We start from the raw sequence: 17,547 nt of genomic DNA, 5'->3' as shown, positions 1-17,547 counted from the left end.
TTGGGCTAGAGCCCAAAGATTCACTCCTAATCCTAGTACACCCACTACCTAGGAGTGTTTTCATGTTACTCAAAGTGACTGAATTCTACTTGATTCAGTTAGGGTGCAACTTTTAGAGATGACACTACCATTTAATGGGTCAAAAGGGGTCATAGGTTACCCTATGACCCCTTTCAACCTATTTAAACACATGATTTATGTCCCCTAGGAACACATGTTATCATATAATGTGTTGAAAGGGGTCATAGGGTACTCAATGACCCTTTTCAAATCATTTTAACACATGATATATTTTCTTAGGGGTCCTAGGACCCCTATGAACATATGCCATCATTTAACGGGTCAAAGGGGTCATAGGGAACCCTATGACCCTTTTCAACCCATTCAAACACATGATGTATGTCCTTAGGTGTCCTAGAACCCTATGACCGCTTTCAACCCACTCAAACACAATATTTATGTCCCTAGGGGTCCTAGGACCCCTAGGGACATACATGATGTGTTGTAATGGCTCAAAAGGGATCATAAGAAACTCTATGACCCTTCTCAACCTATTACATGACAACATATTCTCTTAGGGATCTTAGGACCCCTAGAGACATACATGTTGTGTTTGAATTGGTAGAAAGGGGTCATAGGGCATGCCATGACACATTTTGACCCATTACATGAAAAATGTGTTCATAGGGTTCCTAGGACCCCTAGGGACATGCATGTTGTGTTCCAATGGGGTTAAAGGATATTCTATGATCCCTTTCAGTCCATTACATGACAACTTATGTTCCTATGGGTTCTAGGGACCCTAGGGACATCCCTATTGTGTTCCAATGGGTAGAAATGCATCATAAGGTATCCTATGACCCCTTTGGACCCATTACATGAAAACATATGTTCTTAGGGTTCCTAGGACCCCTAGGGACATACGTTTTATATTCCAATGGGTAGAAAGGGTTCATAGGGTATCCTATGACCCCTTTTGACCCATTACATGAGAACATATGTTCCTAGGGGTCCTAGGACCCTTATCATCATGTGTGTTGTGTTCTAATGGGTTAAAATCCTATGATCCCTTTCAACCCATTGCATTATAATACATATTTCTAGGGATCTTAGGACCATTAGGGCCATACATGTTGTGTTCCAATGGGTCAAAAGGTTCATCAGATACCCTATGCCCCCTTTTGGCCCATTACATGACAACATATGAAGAATTTATGTTGTCATGTAATGGGTTGAAAGGGTCATAGGATACTCTATTACCCATTTCAACCCATTGGAACAAAACATGTATCTCTATAGGGGTCCTAGGACCCCTAAGAATATATGTTATCATGTAATAGGTTGAAAGGGGTCATAGGATACTCTATAACCCATTTCTACCCATTGAAACACAAGATGTATGTCCCTTGGCATCCTATAACCCCTAGGAACATATGTTGTTGTATAATCAGTCAAAATGGGTCATAGGATATCCCATGACCCCTTTGGACTCATTGGAACACATGTATGTCCCTAGGGGCACCACTAGGAACATACATCATCATATATTTTATTAACTTAGGTTACTAATAAGGAGAATTTCTAGTGTGTAATTTTTTGATTGGGTGGTTTGGGAAAACTATGTGAATTGGGCGAGCAGTAGCTTCTAGACAATGGTCATCGGGATTTTCTCTGCGACCAAAGAAATGGTTAGATAATAGAAATTTTGGTGGAGAAGGCTTTTTTTTTGATCACTTAACAATTGGAAGGGGTGGAAAAATAGTAGCTTGGGTTATTGCGAAATGACAGTGTTCTTGAGAACTATCTTTGCTTGGAATCTAGGAGCTCCTTAAGAGATCTACGGGTCCCCCTTCTCCATGGGGGGCACCAAAATTTTCCTCCAAGGAACCTACCGATGCAAAATATATCACCGTTGAGAATCAAATACCTAAACAAAGGAAATATTGGGCTTCACTTTTTGGTAAGATTTCATCTAGTAAGTCTTCTTTTCCCCATATTACAACATCTTCTTGTTGGGAAAAAGGGGATTTTCAAATCTTTGTCCCTGACCCCCTTGTTGACCATTCCATTTCCTTGATGAATCTAACCCTAGTAGGGAAGTTCATGGGCCCAAGACCAACTATTGACAACATTAGGTTATTGGTGAGGAAAAAATGGTGCTTTCATGGTCACGTGGATATTGCAGTCATGCAAAGCGGTTTCCTATCCTTTATTTTCACATGCCATGAGGATAGAGATTTGGTCCTATGTGGGGGACTCTGCCAACTTGGTAATAAAACTCTTAATGTAAAGAAGTGGGAGCTCAATATGGATCTTTCAAATAAAATTTTCCTTTCCACTTTGTGGGTTAGACTTCTAGGTTTCCCATTGGAATTCTAGAATGAGAATATTTTCAGGGGTTTGGCAGAGTCCTTTGGGAGTCTCCTAGAAATTGATAAACTAGTAGCCTCCAAATCTTGGTTAGTTTATGCCCACATTGTTGGAAGCATGAATGCTGATGATATTCCTATGGGGGAGTATTGTAGAAACATGATTAGATGATTATCATGATGATATGTTACATTCATGACTATGTTTGTCATTGATGTCAACATAGCAATTTTTTGTGGTATCTGATATAAGAACAATGGTAAAGATCAAGTTGGTATGGATAGATCATTGAGTACTTTCAATAGTGAGGTTAAAAGGGAGATTATACTATGTGTCTAGTATATGCAACTAACCTTGGAAGCATAAGATATTAAGTTTGGAAGAAGTTATGCAAGTTTTGGTGAAGACTGTTCTGAAATAGAGTTATAGAGGCATGTTTTGGTAAACTTGTTATATTTCTTAGCAGATTTGTTATTTTGATAACTTGAAGTTAAAGATGTGAAAAAGGCATGATGATTATGACATAGACAAGCTTGCTCATCATTATGTTATATGTATGGGAAGTTATTCAAGTTACAAGATCAAAGATTAATGTTATCGCTGAGTGTAATGTGTTCTTAATGTGGTCCTATAATAATTAATTAAGGTGTAACAGTCGACTTAGGGAATTGTTCTATGCATTCAGTATAAAGGAAGAAAATTTTCCTTTATGATGTATGGATGACTGCAAATGATTAAAAAAAACACAAAGAGAGGAACACAAAGATAAGTAGAGCAGAGAGGATGTGAAGGAAATTTCATTGTCGAAGTTTTATTATGTGATCAAAAGTTTGATACTTGGATCCGAGGTTCATGACCTAGTTTACAAGGCTTGAAAGTGATTGATCTGGTTGATAGGATAGAGAAAAGAAGTTAAAGTACAATAAACACAATTATTCTACAAGGAATAGTTGAGAGATTAGTTAGACAGTGAGTTTAGTGGTCTTGTCCTAGAAGCTATTGGATAGTGGGTCCTTCTATCTTCTACAACTCCTAACAGGGTTGACACTACTCTTAACAGGGTTGGAATCTTCTAACAAAGATTCAAAGTCTCCTAACAGTGGCTCATATGTACTAAATGTTATAATAGACTCCTAATAGGGTCCATCCTTTAAGAAGGAATATTTATATTATTACATCATCTTGTGGCTATCATTCCCACTAGGGTTTTCCCTCTAATCAAGGGATTCCCTAGTTAACATATCTAGTGTAATTGTCTATGTACATTTTATTATGGTTGTTGTTTTCTTTGGTTGAATGGATAAGAGTGTTTAAGGTTGATAAATGTTTTAATTATTGGATTACTGATTCATGACCACCCCGCCCCCCCAGTTATCTTGGTAGAATATTGTTTCTAAGATAAACATTGTCTCCAAACTTGGCAAATGGTCACAGGATTCAGAATTTGAAGACATGCCTGGTGCTTGCTTTTACTGTAGAAAAGTGGGTCATTGGGCAAAGGCTTGTACCAAATATAAATCTAAGAGTAATCACCCTAAGCCAGCTCAAAATATTACTTTTAAGAAGAATCAAGGCCATCAGAAGAAGCATAAAAAGATAACAAGCTTAAAAAGCTTCAGTTAAGGTTTCTAAATCAGAGAATACCTCTTTAGCCAAACATGCTATTGAGGACTAGTAGTTGAATACTGTCTTGGATCCTAAGAGCCCTAAGAAAAACTTTTTGGAAGGAGAAGAATCACATGATATGGAAAATTAGGAGGTCTCAATGGCCCTTAAGCTGAACTCCTAGAAAGTGATTGAGCATAATGTTGCTGGGTGTGCCTAAGCCCCCATGGTGGGGATTTTTTGATACAAATGTTAGAATTTGAAGCTGACCATGAGACCTCATTTGAACCATGTGGAGAAAGCTTATTTTTGGATGTGTCTCCTTTAGCAAGTTTTGACCAGTTAGAGTTGGGTATCATGTTGGAGCTCTCACTTGTGCCTACTGACAACTCTATTCCTAGTGATTTATGGAAAATGGAGGATCTTCCCCAATGCATAAAGAATAAAATGCCTTATGCAGGACTCTAAGTCCATGGATCTTTCTACCCAACCTATCCTAGTTCTTTCATCCCCAATTTCTATTGATGAAATCCTGAAGGTGTCTAAGCCTATCAAGGTTGATAGGAAGACTAATCCTAAGAAATCTGGTGTGGCAATATTGAATTCTACTAGAGGTACTAGAAGTAAAATAGTAGATGTAGGGTTTTCATCTTTCAAAGTATCTACCAACTCTCCCAAGAAAAGAGGAAGGAAAGGCAATAAGTTTGACAAAGCTCAGGAGAGCTTGCATGATATTGCAGATGGTAAACAAACTACCATCCTTCAATTTAGCCCAGGTAAAATATGGTATTCATCACTTGGAATGTAATGGGACTAAATAGTCCTCATAAAATGGAAGTTTTCAATAATCTTTCTAGAGATCACAAACCTGACATCCTTGTTATCCATGAAATCAAAATGTCTAAAGATAAGGCAAAAAAATTTAAAGTTTTCAAGAGTTATGGTTAAGCTGCTGGTAGTGCTAAAAGAACATTTGGAGGCATTCTTATTCTTTGGAATGAAGTGATTATTTCTGGTATGACTTTCATGGAGAATAATTTTCTTACTAGGTTAAATTTTATCATATTAACCTTAACCATGGCTAGATCTTAGTCAAAATTTATGCTTCTAACTTAGCTAGAGCTAGGAAGACTTTATGGTCTAATCTAAAGGATTTGAAGAACTATTTTGATGAACCCAACTAGCTCTTTATGGGTGATTTCAATGTTCCTTTATATGACCATGAGAAAATGGGAGGTACTATTTCTCATCTGGATGGTAGAATGGACCTTATGGACTTTATCAACCATGAAGGTCTTATTTATTTTGATTTGAAAGGGGTTGAGTTTACTTGGTCAAATAAAAGTATTGGGAAAAATTGCATTCAAGCAAGGCTTGACAGAGTGTTGGCTTCTCATAACTAGATTCAAGATTGGAACTTCTCTCTCTTGTCCATTTCCAAAATTGCCTCGAACCATTTCCCTCTAGCCTTTTTCGTTGATCCCATTGGTAAGAAGAGACATTTTTGCTTTATATTTGAGAAAATGTGAATGCAACACAAGGATTTCAAAGATGTCTATAACACTTAGTGGAAAACTAAAGTTGAAGGTACTGCTATGTTTAGAATTGCTAAAAAACTCTAAATTGTCAAAGACAAAGTTAAAGGTTGGAACAAGTCTTCCTTTGGTGACATATTTTAAATAAAAATGTTTTTCAAAAGGAACTTCAGGTGACTCAGGAAAAAAATCAAGTAGCTGGTTATTCAGGGGAGCTTATCAAAGAAGAAAATGAGACTCTATCTAAACTCCATAATGCTATCTCCTTTGAAGAGTCTTACTGGAGACAAAGGTCTAGGGATATCTGGCTCAAGGAAGGGGATTGTAATTCTAGATACTTTTATATCACTACCTTGAAGCATAGAGCTACTAATAGAATCTCTAATCTCAAGATTGGTCATGACGGGTTAGCTAATGAGGAAGATATTACTATCAAAATGAAGGAATTTTTTCTCCTCCCTGCTTTCTTTTGACCAGAATCTCTATGATTCTAGCCAAAGACAATTGCTGGAGAATATTCCTTCCATCATATCTAACCATTAGAATCATGTTTTAGTTGCAATCCTCTCTACTTTTGAAATCCATAAAGTTGTTTTCTCTTTTGAAGGTGACAAAGTGCTAGACTTTGATGGTTTCTTGATGGACTTTTTTTCAAATGTAGTGGTACATTTTTGGTAAAGATGTGTGTGCCACTATCAAAGAGTTCTTTGGAGCTAGATGCCTCTTGAAAGAGCTTAATGCTACCTTTCTGACTCTCATTCCAAATAAGGTGGGGGCTAATACTCCAGATTATTTCCATCCTATCAATCTTTGCAACTCTATTTACAAGATCATTTCCAAGGTCCTTACCTTGAGAATCCTTGTTGTCCTTCCATACATCATCTCTCTTGAACATAGTGGCTTTGTCCCTATTCATAAAATTTGAGACTCGATTATTATTGTTCATGGAAACATCCATTATATGGTGGCTTCTCAAAATCAAGGTTTCCTTGTGAAGTTGGATTTGTCCAAGGCTTATAACTAAGTGGACTGGAGCTTCTTGTCTAAAATCTTGGAGTCTTTTGGTTTTGGGAAAAGATGCATCCAATTAATTTCTTAGCTTGTATTGACAAATTCTATGACTATCCTGGTCAATTGTTCCTCTTTTAATTCTTCTCTCCTTCTAGAGGGATCCCATTTCTCTTATCTTATTTATTATTATGGAAGAATGTTTGGGAAGATACATTAAACATCTCAATGCTCAAGGTTTTATCCATGGCCTCTTTCCCTCTTCTATCTCCAATGCTAGCTCCCATGAGCAGTTTGTGGACAATATGGTTTTGGTGGGGATTTCCATGGTGAAGGAAGCTAGGAGTTAAAAGAATGCTTTAAATCTCTATATTAAAGCCTTAGATCAAATCATCAATTGGAAGAAGAGCTCAATCTTCTTTGTGAACACTCCTTTGGAGAGATAGAATAAAATATCTAGGAGTTTGGGCTGTGGTATTGCTTCCCTCCCTAGCTTATACTTGGGCCTCCCTCTTGGTTGCAAGCTACCTAATTCCTTCCAGGTAAGCAATACCAAAACCCAAATACACCTGGGCCTCCATATTGGTTGCACGCCACCTAATTCCTTCTAGGAAATGCTCATCAACAAACACAACAAAAGAATTGTGGGCTGGAAGGGCACTTTGCTAAGTCAAGCTGCTAAAATTATTCTTCTCAAATCTTGCCTTCAAAGTCTCTCCATATATGCACTTATTTTTTTCAAAATGTCTATTAAGTATGTTGATGCTATAGCGAGAATTCAATGAAATTTTCTATGGTCTAGGACTAAGAATAAAAAAAGACTTCCTCTTATTGCTTGGCTCAAGAATCTTGGAGGGTTGGGTTTTAGACGTATCAAAGAAATGAATAAAGCCCTCCTAGATAAACAAGGTTGGAGAGTTTTCGAAGATGATAGGGAATGGAGTAAAATTTGGAAGATTAAATATCTTCAACACTCTCCCTCTTTGAATGGTTTTCTCTATGTTGACAACTTAGATAATGTGTCTTCCATTTGGAAAGATGTCCAAGATATGAAGAGTTCTCTAACCAAAGGTTGCAAATGGAAGCTGGGTGATGGTAAAACTATTTTTTTATGGGAGGATAACTGGTTATGGGATTCTCCCCTAAACTTGTTTTACAGTAATGAACATATCATTGAGTACTGCAAAACCACCTTTAGTGTTAAAGTCAATGAATACTAGTATAACAAAAGATTGGTGGACCTTACTTCTTTGGATGTTAATCTTTGCCTTGTTCAACTCTCTCTTTTTTCCTTTTGTATCAATCTCAACTCCCATGACATAGCCATCTAGGCTCTTCATCCAGGTGGTAATTTCAAAGTTTCATCCCTTTTTGAAGAAAAGAGAATTGATCTCCCATGGGTTAAAGCTTGGACCAAAGGATTAACCCCTAAGATTGAGATTTTATTTTGGATTGCTCTACAAAACAAAATTTTCACTATAGACAATCTTAGAACAAAAGGGATGATCACAACCAATTGGTGCTATCTTTGCAAAAATGATATGGAATCTGTTAACCATATGTTAACCATATTTTTCTATATTGCTGTTTTGCTAGGGATGTTTGGAAGGAAATTTTGAATTTTTGGAATATGCAATGGACTTTTCAAGAGAATCTTTCTGATAATTTTTTAAGTTGGAGTAGCCCCTTCAAAGGAGATCATGTTTGCATCCTCTAGTAATTTTCTTTTCCCTACATCTGCTAGGGCTTGTGCAAAGACATGAATGAAAAAATCTTTAGAGATACCAACACCCCCTCATGGGTCATTGGTAAAAGAATTATCAAAAATATAAAGGAGAATTTTATATCACATTTAGGCCCCTTAACAAATCTCAACTTGGAGCACCTTGGTCAAAATAGAAAAGTTAAAAAGGATAATTTAAGGCAAAATGCCACTTGGTTATCCCCTCCCATTGACTGGATAAAGGATAATTTTGATGGTGCTTCCAAAGGGAACCCAAGCAAGATGGCTATGGGGGAGTCATTAGGGACTGCAATTGCAACATCATTAGGGCTTAGGCTATTCCTCTTGGAATTACTTCTAGCCACAAAGCTGAGATGGATGAAGCATATTATATGATCAAGCTAGCTAAGGATACTAGTTGTAGGAACCTTTGGCTAAAAGGGGATTTCAGAAATATTGTCAATATCTTCTTTGGGAAAGAAAAGAAGACCTCAATTTTTTTCAAAAAAGTGTTCATATCTCATAACTATCATGAGATGAATATGTTGGCTGATTGGATGGCCAACTTGGCAATCCAAAGTAATAAAATTGTCATGTGGACTAATCAGCTAAGCATGGATGTTGATCTAAAAGGTAAGTGTAATTATGAAAGAAACATATATCGAGAAGGGAAAAATTACATTTGATATGCTCGCTACCTCCACTTATCAAATTGTCACTATTTTCATTTATTGCTTTAAATGGAATGGTTTTCATGCTTACATGCTTGTTAGGACTTCACATAGATTGTGGGTGCCTTTTGGGCTTTCAAGAGGCAATATGCTGAACATTTCTTTAGGTATTTCTCTTAGCTCTCTTAGTTACATTCTACAGAGTGGGTTTATTTCTGTGAATATGGGAGGGGAAGTACAAAAGTTGGAACCTGAGAAGTGCCACTACTAGGAAAATAAGAAGGAAGTTTGGCACCAGCTCGAGAAAGGGAAGGCAACCAACTATATTGAAAAAAATCATGGTTACAAACCTCATGTGATGGAAATTTTCTACAAAGCTTGGGATGGTGACATGATTAAGCTCTATGGCAGACAATTTATCCTTAGTGCTGATTTCATTGTTAAGGTTATCGGGCTACTAAATGAAGGTATGAGATTTTTCAAGAAGAAAAAAGCTTCGAAAGAGGCAGTCAAGCGCTTTCCCAAAAATGACCAGGAGGATGCCAGACTAGTGAAGGCCAGTAACTTCTATGATCTTGCTCAAATTAAGGACATTTGGCAGGAAGTTCTCGCCTATGTGGGGAAGTATTTCATTCTAGATGGTAGGGTTTCGAGAGTCCATCAATACTAATTTGTTTAAATCTGAATCACTTCCATTATAAGAAAGGAATCTCCTTTCCTTAATATTTGGCACATTCTCTCCTCAATGGGCTCAAATCCCATAAGAATAAGGATTTTAGACCTATCACCCATGAGGGTCGCATCCTGCTTATCACTGAGTTTTGCTGAGACATCACCCTTGCTCACTTTATTTGTAGTAGTAAATAGAAAAGAGAAGGGGAAGGCACACCCAACAAAAATGAGATTGTTGGTGGTTCTTTGATGAAAAACAAAAATAGCTACAAGTGGGCTTTGGCTATGGAAACAAAATTTGATTAGAGCTTAGATGATTTGGAGGGTGATGTTACACCCCTAGATGATGACTTGGCACATACTGCGAGTGACAAGTGTTCTTCTAAGACCATATCGCTTTCAACCTAGATGATATCTCGGCCCATGATTCTCTGTATTCTTCCCCTAGTATTGTCAGTAAGAGAGGTAAGTCCTCTTCTAATAAGGGTAAAGATAAGGATAATGCCCCTTCCTCGAAGCGTAAAAGAAAAAACATTGGATTAACACTAGCCTTGAGATCAAGGGTGTTATCATTAAAGAGGATATGGAAAGATGGTGAATGAGGAGGTCTTTCATGATAAAAATGATAGGAAGGAGAATAGTAATATCAACAAAGACAGACTAATTGAACTGATTACCCATACTCTAGATACAGAGTGTGCTAGGAACTCCCTTGTTATTGCTACCCTTTCCCTTGATCCTGTGTTAGATAATGCTTCTCCAGCCAAATGCAGTCATGAAGATATTAATCTTGGTACAGACAATGAGCCCAATTCCCATAAGCAGGACTTTAAGGAAATGCTGAAAAATAATTCTTTTCTACAAAATGATGATTTTGAGGGTGATGATAATGTTTTGGAAATTTTGAATAAAGCCAAAGACAGAGCTAATATTAGGCTGGCGATCGACAACTGGATATATAATGAAATTCAAAAGCTTCACTTATCTATTTCTTCCTTGTAGGAGAAATCCCTTCTTTTACAGGTAAAGCTAGATGAGGAAAGTAAGAAGTGGAGGGAGCTAGAATCTGTAGTTGGGAACATCCCAACTAAACTTCAGGATTATGAAGCTTCCTTTAAAAATTGATTAAGGATAGTGAGATGGGTATGTAGGTTGTTACCTTATCCATCTTGGCTACTGCTACTTCTATTGGAAAAGTTTCTCCGGATGAAGCTATCTCGACCGATCATGCACCTCTATTGGTTGGCGGTCTAAGTAGAAGAACTAGACAAAGCACTAAGGAAGTGGACCTCCAGCTTCCTACAATGAATGTTCAAGACTCTCTCAAAGAGGTTGTTGTTTTAGGCACTTCTATTACCAGTGCTATTAAAGATTTGATCTAAGTTTATCCAAGTCTTTTCTAGACTTTTGGTCTCAGTTGTTTTGTTGATTTATGTTGGTTGTTGGTCTCTTTAAAACTAGCTTGACTTGGTTGCTGGTCTTTGTAAAACTAGTCTTTGAATTCTATTGTGCTATTTTGGGTTAGTGGTCCCTATAAAACCAACTCCTAACTTTGGTTCTTTTTTGTTTAGGGTTTAGGTTCCCCTTCAAACCTGTTTTTACCTAATTAGGTTACTAATATATATAATATATATGATATAGAATTATATAATAACATATAATAAGTACTAAGTATATATAAAATAATTATATATAGTAAATAATAATAATAATTTAATACAACATAATAAATTCTAGTAACTATATATAATAATTGCCCCCCTCACACCCACACCCCCCCCCCCCCCCACCCACACTAATTATGTTATAACTATATTATACTAAGACAATATAAATAAAAAAATTGGTCCCCCCTTTGAGTTTGGTAAATAAAAATCAATATTTATCTTAAAGATTGGTCCCCACTCCCTTCAAATTTAAATTTGGCACCATGATTTGGGCACATAGATCGAGTACCCGTTCTCAAATTGGGTACCCGATAAGACAGGGTATTACATTTTTGGTTTGGTATCAAGATGGGTGGGGAAAAAGTCAAAGCACATTTTGAAATGCTTTTAGATGTTTCAGAACTACATATTTTTCACATCACCACTTTTTGACACACTATGATCCTGCACATATCCTTGTACAATGATGTATATAGAAAACTAAAGTGTTCCACCAATGATTGTTGATTTGATATATTAGAACTTCTCAATGCTTACTCTTTCTTTATTGTAATATCATATTTGGTTGTATATACTTTAAATGTCATCCCTTGAGTTATTTTTTAGTAATCTCTTATACAATTAGCTTGAATAGGATTAATATAAATGTAGGTCATGAATAGACTATTGTTTATGCACCTCTATATAATATTGCACTCAATGTTGATTGAAGGAGGCCTACACTTTCTTGGTAATTTTTAAGCCTTCTAGTTCATTTATCTCTCATAAGGAGGATATCCCCCTCCATCTTCTTTTATAGGATTTCCTCCACTGATCATGTGCCTTGGGATTGTGTTTTATTTCCCTTTCATGTATTCCTTCCAAATCTTGTTTCAAGATGCCTTGCACAGATAAGTTGATGCAAAAGTCTTAGGGGCTAAACTAAATGAACATTGCAAGTGAATTATCATACAAATAAACCATATTTAAATTAAATAAGATAATCACCATTTCTATTATGAATAGAGTTGACTATAGGATATCAATATGTATTGGATAAAATTTATCCTTCTCAAGACCTCTAGATTTTTTATAACATTTCTTATGAGATTACTATCCATTTGAAAATGTCATCTCTTTTTTCTATAGTTTATAGTAGAAAAAATGTCATCCATAGTTAAAGATATATTGACTGACATCCATTGAGGAATCATTAGAAGTAATAGTGGTTAAAGATATATTGACTAACATCCATTGGGGAATCATTAGAAGTAATAGATTATCTTCAAATGTATGGATTCATTGCCTAGAACTTGCATAATGAATAGTAATTATAGTCATATAATTGATAACAAATATTTAAATAGCTAGAAAACCTTATACCCATTCCTACATTCAAATAATACTATATTATTCTTTACACATGATATTCAAACCATCACAACAAATAACTTATATGCATCTTAAATACACAACAATGATATATATGGTTGCTATGCATGCCTTTAATTGAGGTGGTATGGTTATGGAGACTATATTAAGGAACTTGTTTTGAGTGTCTAGGATGGTTTAGATTTGATATTGATCATTAATATCATTTTCTAGAGATAGTAGAGAACCATATGGAGACAATGCAAAATGTTTGGCATGATTTTAACATGGGTGATATTTTATACGTAGGCTTCTTTCAACATTTATTGTATAGATGGTTGAGTTAACTTGTTGTCTCTAAATGTTTATATTTTAGAATTGTTGACACTTACTTTTAACTCAAAGTATTTGATTATGTTGATGAGTTCTATGATTAATAACTTCAAATGATATGCAATGTGATTGAGAGGTAACATATCTAAATTTCAATTAACCTAAGTCTTTTTCATTTCTATGTATTGAAATTTCCAAGTTCTTCAAAGCATCAACTAACTTAAGTCTTTTTCATTTCTATATATTGAGATTTCCAAGTTCTTCAAAGCATCAACTAATATATGTATAACTGTCAGCTTAATCCTTGCACCATTTAAAGGTGCAAGTGCTAGTTAGAAAAATCTACCATTATAAACTGTAAAAACCGCATGATACTAATCAATACTCATGAGAAGGAATTGTTCCTCAATTCTAAGCAATTAGAAAGACAGAGAGTGAAGCTCTTAAAAGAAGCTCCTAAAAAGACGAAGGATTTCCTTCCCCTACCTCTCTTTGTAACTGTCCTGTAATTTCTTCAAAATACATAGGCAATCGATAATGATATCTTATTATGTAATAACAAAGCAAACACATAATGACATCACATTATGTAATGGCAAAGCAAACACTGGAGGCTAACGGTATCCTTACACGATGAAAAGAGAGGTTAAAAAGAGAGACGAATAACAGCACGTTAATTAAACTAGCAATGAACGAGTCAATACACTGAAATATTTGCAAAGGTTCTTCTACTTCCACGTTGGCAAAGCCTTAATAGGTGGGCAACATTTCGTAGCTTGTAAAAAAATCCTTCACGTCTATCAGGTTGTGGCCTAGGAGGATACATCATTCTAACGACTTGTACAGTGCGTCAGACGTGCAGATACTTCAAAAGGCAAACACAATTTCCAACACATGTTGTAAATTTTCACATCTGCCCTAAAAAGAATACCATTCTTATATAAAGCATAGAGGTGACCCATTCTTATCATCACCATTGTTTCTTTCTTTTGAAGCTCTGATAACTTCTACTGATAAGTAGTAGTATCATGGCTTTTGGTCCAGCGATATGGATAGTTTTTTCAGCCCTCTATTTGGGCAGTGTGATAATGGTGTCTGGAGCAGGCAAAACTCCTAGTTACACAACTCCCAGTCCTCCTCCTTACAAAAGTCCAAGTCCTCCTTACAAAAGTCCCAGTCCTCCTCCTCCTAGTTACAGTAATGATCCTTCGCAAAACTATCAAATGTTGCCAAACACTCAAAGTGGGCAAGAAAGGGCTCTTTGCTATGCGAGGAATAGTAGGTGCCTCTTGAAGATCTTGAAGTGCCCTCGTGAGTGCCCGGTGAGGAAACCCTACACTTATAAGAACGTTAAGGCCAAGGGATGTCTCATTGATTGCAGCAACAAGTGTGAGACCACTTGCAAATGTAAGTGTTCTCTTGAAAAATCCAATTGGCTTTGAGCTTGGATTCTCGCAAATTCTTCAATGTGGTTTTCTTTTCTAAGAATATTTTGTAACGTAGAATGTGCTGGTATCTTAGATATGTTATAAAGTTCTAGAGATTTTCTAACAGCTTATATATTAAATATCTTTTATTTTTTCCAAATGCAGATAGGAAACCTAATTGTAAAGGTTATGGAGCCATATGTTATGACCCTCGCTTTGTAGGAGGTGATGGTGTGATGTTCTACTTTCATGGTGCTAGAGATAAGGACTTTGCTCTTCTCTCTGACCACCACGTTCATATTAATGCCCACTTTATTGGCACAAAGCCTGAAGGTCGTGATCGTCCCTACACTTGGGTTCAAGCCTTAGCTCTCATGTTTGATTCCCACACCCTGACAATTGCAGCAAGAAAAGCCTCTGAATGGGATGAAAATGTAGACCACTTCATCTTTACTTTTGATGGCAAGGCATTCAAAATTCCAGGTTTCTTTCTTCTCACTTTTGCTTCCATTTTTCTTAACATTTCTAAATATGTTTTAATAAGTAATGTCTTTATGACCATATTTGGTTCCATAAACTATATTGCAGTCTTATGAATCTAATTAATCTTATGTTAATTTATATTCTTTTATTCAGAGGAAGCTTTAGTTCAATGGACCCCTCTAGATTTGGGCCCATCTACAATGACAATTGAACGCATTGACAACACCAACAATATCAATCTTGTCATTCCTGGGATTGTTGATATAATTGTGGGAGTGGCTCCCATCTTGGAAAAAGAAAATCTTATTCACAACTACCAATTGCCAGCTAATGATGTGTTTGCCCACTTGGAAATGCAATTCAAGTTCTTTAATCTCTCATCTGAAGTGGAAGGCGTTCTAGGCCAAACTTATAGACCTGGGTTTGAAAACCCAGTTAAGAGGGGTGTCCCTATGCCCATCATGGGGGGTGAAGACAAATATGCTACATCTTCCTTACTTTCTACGAATTGCAACTATTGCAAGTATTCTTCCACATCATATTCCTCTTCTGAGGGAATTGTTATCAATGATGTGGAGACATTCAATGCAGAGTGCACTAGCAACAATGGCAACGGAGGCATGGTGTGTCGAAGGTAAAAGTAAAAATAGTGCTATTTAAATAAGATGTATAATTGAGTGAGATCATTAAATAAAATTATTTTATATGTTGTATTTGACGTGGGTCTCATGCCATGGTCTCACACCATGGTGTGATTTCATCAACATTTTGTTGAAATTATAATAATAAAATATGGAGTTTATTATTTAATGACTTCTTTCTAAAATATAATTTTTTTAAATGTATAATGTACATCTTTTGTTTCAATAATACATTGTTCGATGTTGTTAAGGGTGACAAATATTGTAAGGAATGTGTCAATTGCTACGATGAAAATATTGTAAAGAACAAAACAAATGTAAATTATAGTTTTAAATCTATTTTTAATAGAAACTTTAAACATACAACCATATTATATAGATTAATTTCATAAATTTAGTAATTAAATTTTATTTATTTTAAGAGAAAATATAAATGATGTTTTTGACATTAAAGCAACCTAAATCAAGGGAGTTGATCCTTTATACAACCATAACAAACAATGTAAACACCCTTATATGATCAAGCTACTACAATAAAACCACTAAAAATGACTGAAAATAGAACAAGAAAGCAACATTAATCCCTTCACAACACATCTGTAGGAGATAGTCAACCACTCAAATTAGTATTAAAAACATAGTACTGAGGTGATAGAAAAACAATGCATATAAAAAATGAACCTTTCATCCAAATGTATACATTATCAATGCTCATCCTATAATATATTTTAAAAATAGAACAACTATTAATATGCATACCACTAGTACTTGAAAGAGTCTGAGCAATGAGACTACTTACAAAAATGTAAAGAAGAGTCTTAAAAGCCATACATAGGAGCACTAAAAGGATCCACATGGATCAGCTAGAAGAAAAAAAATAGAACTTAACCAAAAGCCAATGAGATCAAACAACACATAGATTTCCTAAAAAATACCAAGTTTCTTTATCCTTCCCTTTCCTCCCTAGCTTGGACAACATAAACTTTTTCTAGCCAGCTAGTGAGAAACTAGAATGACTCCTTATGATCATTTACAATCTCCTCCCTGTTGTTCTACATGTCTTGCTAAAGAAGGCAGAGGGTAGTTGTTGAAGAATGCATAACCTTTAGCACAAATGAGAAACCTATGAGAAACTCTTGTCTAACATCTTCACCTTTTTTTTGAGTTTTTGGATTTCAATCCCATTCACTACACATAATCTACAACCCTCTTGGTCACTCGAGTAGTCACCAATGTCCACCTTTTTTTCCCTTTGTCCATAGAGGTATGAGTGAGGGAAGTGACAATCATTAGAGAACCATGCTTTCTTTTCTCCTCATGCTTAATCTTTGTGAGGTCCAGAATTTCAATTTTAATACTATCAAAGACAAGGATGGATCTAAGATTGTTCTTGGAGATATATTTGTTAGAGATGGGGTTGTCAGACTCATTCTTCATACTATTATTTGAGTCACTGGTATCCTTCTCAATAGTAATTTTTGGCCTAGTAGCCTTGTCCTTCATCTTGGTTTAGAAGCAATTTTTGTGGACCTATGGGGGGTTTCCTCAGCTTGTACATCCAAATAGATACTAAGTGGATTTGGGCTCCTCTTTAGGATTTCTAACAATTTTTGAGTTAGTCTTTCCAATAATTTCTTTTTTGGTCTTTTTCTTAGCTTAGACCCAGAGATAGGGAAATCTTGGGGCATGGGAGTCAGGGACTTAGGCCTCTTCAAAATCTTCTTCTTACTAGGTTAGGCAAACATCTCACTAGCAAGGGGGCTAGGGAAGAAGGGGTACCTTGGACCAAAATATTTCTAAGGGGACACAAGGCTAAGTGGCAATTGTAAAGCCTAAACATAAGACCTTGGTTTAGGATAACATAATGCTTCCCTTATTCCCTACATTTCCTAACGCTCCTCAAAGTATACTCAAGGGAGTTGAGTAAATAAAAATCAAATGAAACCAAATCATGGCACCTAAAGTAAGTAAGAAGAGGAAAATTGTAGTAATATTAGATACCAAAGAGCCCTTCCAAGGTAATGTATTTCATAAGAACTACACATACATTATCTAAGGGGCC

At 35.9% G+C, this 17,547-nt stretch overlaps 1 protein-coding gene across 1 annotated transcript in view; it reads left to right on the top strand.

Moving 5' to 3' along the window:
* LOC149528163 (uncharacterized) overlaps positions 1–15,519 on the top strand; it is an 85,493-nt gene extending 69,974 nt beyond the window's left edge. Inside the window, exons 6-7 of the mRNA XM_089809216.1 lie at positions 14,527–14,844; positions 14,998–15,519. Coding sequence (XP_089665342.1) covers positions 14,527–14,844; positions 14,998–15,482 — 803 coding nt within the window. The 3' untranslated portion in view covers positions 15,483–15,519. The remainder of the gene's footprint in view (positions 1–14,526; positions 14,845–14,997) is intronic.
* Positions 15,520–17,547: the final 2,028 nt, after the last annotated feature.

This window comes from Cupressus sempervirens, chromosome 11, assembly GCF_028749045.1.
Source record: "Cupressus sempervirens isolate cs-2001-9-10 chromosome 11, ASM2874904v1, whole genome shotgun sequence".
Taxonomy (NCBI): Eukaryota; Viridiplantae; Streptophyta; class Pinopsida; order Cupressales; family Cupressaceae; genus Cupressus; species Cupressus sempervirens.
Note: the sequence above shows the minus strand (reverse complement) of the source record. Positions and strands in the feature narration are given on the sequence as shown.